General features: G+C 38.7%; 1 protein-coding gene across 2 annotated transcripts in view; it reads left to right on the forward strand.

Moving 5' to 3' along the window:
• The window catches only part of MORC3 (MORC family CW-type zinc finger 3), a 31,820-nt gene that overhangs the window by 900 nt on the left and 23,191 nt on the right, over nucleotides 1–7,729 (forward strand). The window contains exons 1-2 of one of the 2 annotated variants that reach the window (XM_019473069.1): nucleotides 2,787–2,936; nucleotides 4,732–4,804. Coding sequence is in view for 1 of the 2 variants with exons in the window: in XM_009282976.1 (XP_009281251.1) it covers nucleotides 4,732–4,804 (73 nt within the window). In the remaining variant the exon portion in view is untranslated. Of the gene's footprint in view, nucleotides 1–2,786; nucleotides 2,937–4,731; nucleotides 4,805–7,729 lie in introns of those variants that run through there. The other variant, XM_009282976.1, reaches the window with a different exon arrangement.

The following is a 7,729-nucleotide window of genomic DNA, read 5'->3' on the forward strand; positions in this document are numbered from 1 at the left end:
CTGTTTTAGTGATGTAGTTGGTTGCGAACGTAGTGACCTCTAATTGGAAGCTTGTAACTTAAAATCTTAACTACCTCTTGCAAGAGGCCTAATTACATTTTAACAAGGGTGATGAACGTGCATGCAGTTAAATCCACTACTGCATCGTGCTTTTCAGTCACAGTATTGCTCGTTGCTCTCCTTTTGTGGCAATTGGTCATTTCCTTATTTGTGCTGATACAAATTAAGTTAAAGCTACTTTTTGAGTTGTTTGATACATCGCTGATGAAACAGGATGTTTTTTAAAGCCCTTTCTGACTTCAGCTATCTATGCCTGTAAGTCACACTTAAAGTTACAAACACCTGGTTCGTAACTTTACTTATAGAATAGTGGAAAGAAGCTGGATCGTAACAGTAAGTAACTTGTCAAACATCTGAGTGGAAAACACATGTTAATATATTCTCAGCACTGCTTAAATTACCTTAATATAAATTGCCATGATTGTAGAGGTTAGCTGTAAATGTCATCTACTTGAAGTTCAGGAATTACACTTTCATTTCAGGTCTTCAATTCTTGTAAGTTTTTGAAATCCACGGTTTGTCTGATATATTTTATTAGAGAAGTGTTCTTGTTTAGATAACACAATGTTTAAAAAAAAAAAAAGGAGCAAGGTCTCCCTTTGTTTAATGCTTTGTTAGTCTTCTCGAGGGGAAAAATACATCAGCATTAATAATCAACCTTTGCAAAAAAACTACATATCACAAGTCAGACTGCAGAGTTTGAAATTGTTCTCAAGTTGAAATCACTTTGACAAGCTGAACTCTTACAGATACCGATGAGAAATCTAAGCTAAAGTTGGTACAGTTGGTAACTTTCTGAATTATTTTTAGGATGCTGTTTGGTTTTGTTTGTCAGTAGTCATAACTGAAAGTTTACATTCAGTCTATTTCCAGTGAAAGCTGTGACTTTTGTAGGTTTTCGCTAAAGAAGTGAAGCAGCTGATACAGTTTTTTAACAGGTTGTGTCCTACAGTGTAAAAGGCTCTATTTTCTAGAGAACAAGAGAGAGCTGATGGCCACAGTCTTTTCTGTCAGTATCTTTGGAAATATGCTGGGTTTCACCAAAATGTTTCCATTAATTTCAGAAGCATATATAAACAACACAGGCAGTGTGAGCAGGCCTGGTAACTCATTCCCACGCTGGCATTTATCTCCTTCTGTTGCTCTGTAAATTTTTTGCTCAGTTGCATGATGAGACAGATCAGGGAAGTGATCCAGGTTAAAAATAAGATTTAAACATTATTTTTGTTTTGGATCAGCTCCTTCGTGTGGTTCATGTAAGTGGACTAGCATAACTGGGAGGGAGGAAGAAAGAAGAACATACCAGGAAAGAAACAAGCAGCCAGGTGGGATAAAAGCAAGAGGGGGAAAATGGCAGTGGGGTTGTTTCTCAAAAAGTTGTAAAATACTTTTATAAGACAAGACAGATTGTTCAGTGGTAGTTTGATTTGTGCATGCCTTATGCTCTGCAAGGGATGGAAGAGTTACAGTTTTGTTGGAAAATTAAAATTCCCAAAGCTGTCTGTTGTTTTTGAGAGAGCAGCTGCTTTATCCTGAAATATTTGCTGGTCAAAATTGTAGGAGATGCTCCTCTTATTGCAGCTGAGTCTTTTTATAATATGCAGTTCGAAGGAGGAGGGGATTTAGTTATATCTCCAAAAAGGATTTGGCTGCACTTGGTCTCAAAAGAAAAAGTGAAACTAACCAAAATCTGCTTAGTAACAAAATGTATTAAGCCCAGTGAATAAAGCAACTGAATTGTCTAACTGAATCTATGCTAACATAGTCGAAAGTGAGCGTTCACCAGGGAACTAACTCCTTCCTACTGCACTTACTGAACTTCAGTTATTCATGAGCTAATTAAAGTGGTGGCTTGATAAAATTAAGTGTTAGGGGACAAAACGGGCTCAAATATTTCCTGATGAACTCATCAGGAAATGAGTTGCTGCTGACAGCTGGGTGTGTTCTGAAGCAAACTACGAAGGTAATGGCCGTATCCACTATTCTCCATTTTTTTAATCTGGTTTTGTCATGTGCCCTTGTTTGAATGCCTTACATGAGCAAGTGGTGCTGTCTGCTCTGAGGTAGACTTTCCCGTGAACTACCCTGTGGGATACTCGCTCACCTTTTGCTGGGGGAGATATTAGAGCCAAGAATCAGTTTCTTACAATTCCTGTGTTCCAACCCATATCTTCTCATTTCATATAAACAGTTCACAAGTTCCCAGTTCTGTTTACCACCTTCTAGCCTTTCTCAAGACCTTACCACTTGAAACAGCAATCCAGAGAAGATCAGCATAATTCTTGTGTTTGTTTTGTGATCATGTCAGTGTTGGTGATGCTGAGGTTCGTTCTTTTATCAGCATTGTCTGGTGACCAGTGGAGGTTCACAACTGTGAACTCATGCCTTTATCAAAACTACAGTCAGGGCTTTTCACCAAGTCCATACTGCTGAGGTTACAATGCCAGTAGTAACTCCAGAGGTCCCAGTCTACCTGGGTTGTATGGTTGGAGTTTTTCACTGGCTATCAGCAGAGAAATATTTTAGCAGAGTTGAGCAGATGCTGAATGCATGAATGTGTGCATCTCTGTGGTGGGGTTTTTTGAATGTTAGTGTTTATGTTTTGACAAGGAGGGATTTCAGGTGGGGGAAAAAAAAAAACAAAACCAGTTGATTCTTATGTATTTTGATCATGAAGCTTCGAAAGCAAAGGAACAAATGCTGCCAGCACTGTGAAAGGTTGAAGTGAAGAGAATGATACAGAGATCTTAAGATCCACTGAGTTACTGTATGGCAGAAGAAGAAATCAAAAGATCCTTTTAACCGTGTGCCATGGAATATGTGAGGTTTCCATTAATAGACTTGATGTCATTTTCTTCTTGGATTCTAAATCATTTGTAAGTATCTGTTAGGAATTTGAAAGGGGCACAGTAAATTGAGCCTGACTCAATTTACCAGATTTTATAAAACTGGAGTTTTAAAGCACAGATGGCAATGAAGAACGTGATGTCTAGTCATACTTGTACTCTAGCTCGATGGAGAAATGCAGGGATTAAGTTGCAGTCTGAAAGTGTGTCCTGTGCTCTTATGACCTTAGAATCAAAGTGAGGTTTCTTGGCAACTTATGTCGATCTGAACTAGGGCTGCTGCCTTAACTCCTGCTCTGGTACCTGGCTCATGGCTCTAGAACTTGCTTGTAGCATTATTCCTTTTCGCTGATAAATGACTTGGAGACTTGAAGTGGTTGCTTGCTTTTATTTAGACTTTACTAACTATATAAAAGTGCTTGTCAGTGTAGTAGTTCCATAAAATTTATGAAACGTGGATATGTACACACAATTTTTAAATATTTTTCTGATATTTTTATTTCTTATAATGTGGATTATATTATGTTTTTTGATGTAACTGCACTGTACAAGGACTATTCCCAGCATTATGAATTTGTAGATACTGCTTTTTGTGCCATCAACATAACTATGCCAGTGAGGCTTAAGCATATATGTGCAGTGGGTTTGTGTTAAAGGTCTTGTAAAAGTATAATCACAGATATTCTCAGTGGTAATGCAAATGCAACTGTATTAGTTTCAGCAGTTAAATTTCTTCAAACATTGCATTGACAAATCCTTAAGTTATATAGATATTTAGTTCTGGTTTTCCTAGTCTTTTGATCTAGGTGAATATATATGAACCCAGGCTTTCGTAAATTACTTGAGAATACTTTTGTCACTGACATCTGTAAGATACGTCCCATAAATAGGTACTTTATTTGCATATTCTCATCTGGTCCTAGTAGTGGCTATGTTCCTCTGGTTACATCTTATCGTAAGTGCGGATGAAATGTCTGAGATCGAATTGCTAAAAGCACAAACCACTAGTTGAGAGAATCTGAAAGGTGATTTTGATCAATATGAGCAAAATATCAATGACATCGGACAGTAAGCCACTGAGTATATTAGGTGCTGCTCACTTTTTGGATTAAGTTTAATACTCATGGTTTAAGATGTACGTTTTTAACATTTGAGAGCATGTGCTTCTGTTACTAGATTTGGACTAAGGCTTTGATGTTTTCGGTAACCTAGCATCAGTATATAGCAATAGTTCCTTATATTTTTATAAAGATGAAAAGAGTTTGATAAATGTCTGAGCGAATTGCTAAAAGCACAAACCACTAGTTGAGAGAATCTGAAAGGTGATTTTGATCAATATGAGCAAAATATCAATGACATCGGACAGTAAGCCACTGAGTATATTAGGTGCTGCTCACTTTTTGGATTAAGTTTAATACTCATGGTTTAAGATGTACGTTTTTAACATTTGAGAGCATGTGCTTCTGTTACTAGATTTGGACTAAGGCTTTGATGTTTTCGGTAACCTAGCATCAGTATATAGCAATAGTTCCTTATATTTTTATAAAGATGAAAAGAGTTTGATAGGATGACAATATAACCCATGCTCAGAATATAGTATGATACTGTGCTGAATTCTGTATTGCTCTTTTGTCTTTAATAACTGTATTAATGTTCCCTTTAAAAGGTGTTAGTATGCAAATATTTAAAAGTAAATTAAACTACAGCCTTTTGGTAGTGTTGTACAAAACAGCTTCATTTAATGTTACTTTATTTAATGTACTGTTTTCTGGCTTGGTATCATTGAAGAGTGCAAACTAATGCCATTGTTTGTGGTTTATTTCAGCTTTGTCCAAAGTTCTTGCATACCAACTCTACCAGTCACACCTGGCCTTTCAGTGCAATTGCAGAACTTATAGGTATGTGGATCAATAGTTTGCCTGAGTACTTGATTGTAATACTTTTTTCTCCTTGTAAAACTTTTTTCCTTCAGGTAGGGGAACAAGTTGATCCTGTTGTTACTGTTCAGAATCTTACAACTTTTTTTTTTTTGGTACAGTCAGATTGACTTTTTTCTTAACGGCGTAAGTACTACCTGACATCAGTTCCAGGGGCCTTGTAGGATTTGCCATTTTCTTCTAGTGAATTTATTAAGGATTGCCAAATATAGAAGACTCTGGACCAAGTGAATTCCTTCTCGTCCACCAAATGCAAGCCTACTGCTTTTTGCTGTTCTCAGGCCCAACGAGTAGTAAGGCTGAGTGTACATTCCAAAGATGTGCGTGCACACTTGCCTCCTGTACAGACACAGCTGGCCACAGACAGGAGGACAGTAACTTTGAAAGAACCCACATAAACACAAGCAATGCTCGAAACGTGAACAGCACAAATGGCCTTATCCTATTCCTGCTTCCTGGCTAACCAGGTTTAAAGTTCATTAGTGGCACATATGCATACTTTCACTTGCTTATCACTCATGCTTGCCCACGTTTCTGGGTGTTTTGCCAAGACCTGGGAGTCCTTCCAGTACCTGCATCCTGGCCTTCTTACCAGTCTCTGGCTTAGACCTTGGATCTCAATGGTTGCTGGTTTCTTCCAACTTATTGGCTTGTCCAACTTGAAGTTTGCTAGCAGAACAAATGCGTACAGGCACACACTGAGAATAGAGAGCACACTCACACAGGAAATAGTTAGAAATAGTGTTTAGTAAGAACGTACAACAGGGTAGCACAGGGTCCAATCATACAAGCATACTGACCAGCAGCTAGCTTGCACACAATCAGCCTTTGTTATTTGCCGCCCCCCACCCCCCGTGCCACATTATACCATTCTTCTCCCATCCACTTTGACCTTTCCCTTTTCTTCAATGCTTCCTCAAAATATCCAATAGTAATTTTTGCACATTGTCACGGTACCCCTCAAACATCCTAATTTTCTTCTTTTGGGTTACCAAGCTTCTGGCTGAACATCTTCAGGATTATACTTGGGTGGTTCCTTTTAATGGTCCATCCGTCAGTAGATGGAACTCCTAAGAGTTCTGTTCTTTGTTTATTGTCTGTCATCTGCTGTTAGCTAGGGCTTGCGCTATCTGTTTAATTTATTAGCTCCTGTTGATCTTGTCTTGCCTTTGATTTTTTTTTTGAATAGCTGTTAACTGGGCATCTTCAGAGTTGCTTGTTTTCTGAGTTAGGGGATGATTAGCAGACTTTCTTTAACTGGTTCCTCAAAATAAAGGTGTGGTTTGGAAAGACTTGCCAAGCTTATCTAGCAGTTTGCTGCTGCCAAAGGGAGCAACTCTTTGGGTCACACATTCCTTCACTTCCTGTGCATGAGTTCTGCTGTTGCTAATCCAGAAAATTAACCTAACAAAAGAAAGTAGGAATTTTTCAGCTAGATAAGGCCAGAGATGTCACAAAGGAGGAAACCAGAATCACATGGCTGCGGGAAGGGCTGGCTGGTTTGGGGGTAACAAAATACTGTCATTTCAGCTGTTTTATCACCCCATGCCATACCTGGCTAGAATGATCGTAGATGTGGTGTGCAAGGCATGCAAACTTGTCTTTTTCCTTTGCCTCTGGTTTGTCATATGTGTTGCTTTAACAAAGCTTCAAAAGCATTAGTAGCAACATATTGGTTGTAAAGGCTTCTAGTTAGTCACGTTGATTTAAATTTAAATAAGTTTTGTAATCTGTCTTTCATGTGAGATGTAAGGCTATACCATATGCCAAATATAAAATAATGTAAACAGGGTTACATATGGAGGCCTGAATTTTAGTTTATGCGAACTTACCTAAAACGGTAGTGGTCTGTATGCTAAAATCTGCCTTTTAAGCTCTAGTCCCTCCTGTCAACTTTTTGCTGGTTATATTGCTGGCTTCTCCCATTAGTCCTCAGGCAGATTAAATTTAGGTGAACTAATGGTGATACTTGGAAGAGGGTAAATGGGACATCTAGAGAGAGTTGGTGAGCTAGCAAATCAGAAGACTTGTACAAAGTGTGGTCTTAGAAGAATACTTGCAAACTTTCAGTTGTACTTGAAATGTCCTCTTTTGTTGATGCTGAAATATATTTTATGAACTTTTTCACTGTGGATGCAATTTGTACTTTATGCTTATAGAAAGCAAGCTACCAAGCTGTGATTCCTTTTTATAGGCTGCAATGCTGGCTTGAGCTGTTTATTTATGGCCCTCAGCTGAACCTGCAAAACAGGCAGTGAGGCAGGGGCACCGCCTCCTGCTGTGCCATCACATCCCACCCCTCCTCCTCTGTCTGCTTTCCCCCCCTCACAAATTCCATGAGTAGCACAGTGCTGGGGAAGGGGGGAAAAGAGGTGTGAGAAAGTGGTGTTAGGGCAGATGAGATTTAAACTAGCTTTGCTGCTGAGAAATGTTTGTGGAGCCATGGTTTCCGTTTCACTTGTGGTAGCAATGCTGCAAGCTCTTTCAAATCCTGTAAATAGAAAGTTTCGTTTAAAGCATTTTGTACTTCCCTTCTGTGAAAGTCATACCTTCTTAGATTTGAAGAACTTGCACTAGCAAAATACATATTTGTGACACTCAGCTCTGTTAATATGGAAGTGATGTGGTAGCAGGGCAACAATAATTTTTTTTCAACTAAATCTCCTGCACCTGTGGAGTCAAATTCTAGATTTCACAGAACAATCTGGCACGCAGGGAGTTGGGCTTCAGGTTTTTTTGCCTGCATTTTTTTAGCATCTCAAATTTTGATTAGCTGAAGTTGTGATAGTATTCATAGAATCATTAAGGTTGGAAAAGACCTCTAAGATCATCGAGTCCAACCGTCAACCCAACACCACCATGCCCACTAAACCATGTCCCCAAGCG

This window comes from Aptenodytes forsteri, unplaced genomic scaffold (genome assembly GCF_000699145.1).
Source record: "Aptenodytes forsteri isolate BGI_AS27 unplaced genomic scaffold, ASM69914v1 Scaffold2, whole genome shotgun sequence".
In the NCBI taxonomy this organism is placed as follows: domain Eukaryota; kingdom Metazoa; phylum Chordata; class Aves; order Sphenisciformes; family Spheniscidae; genus Aptenodytes; species Aptenodytes forsteri.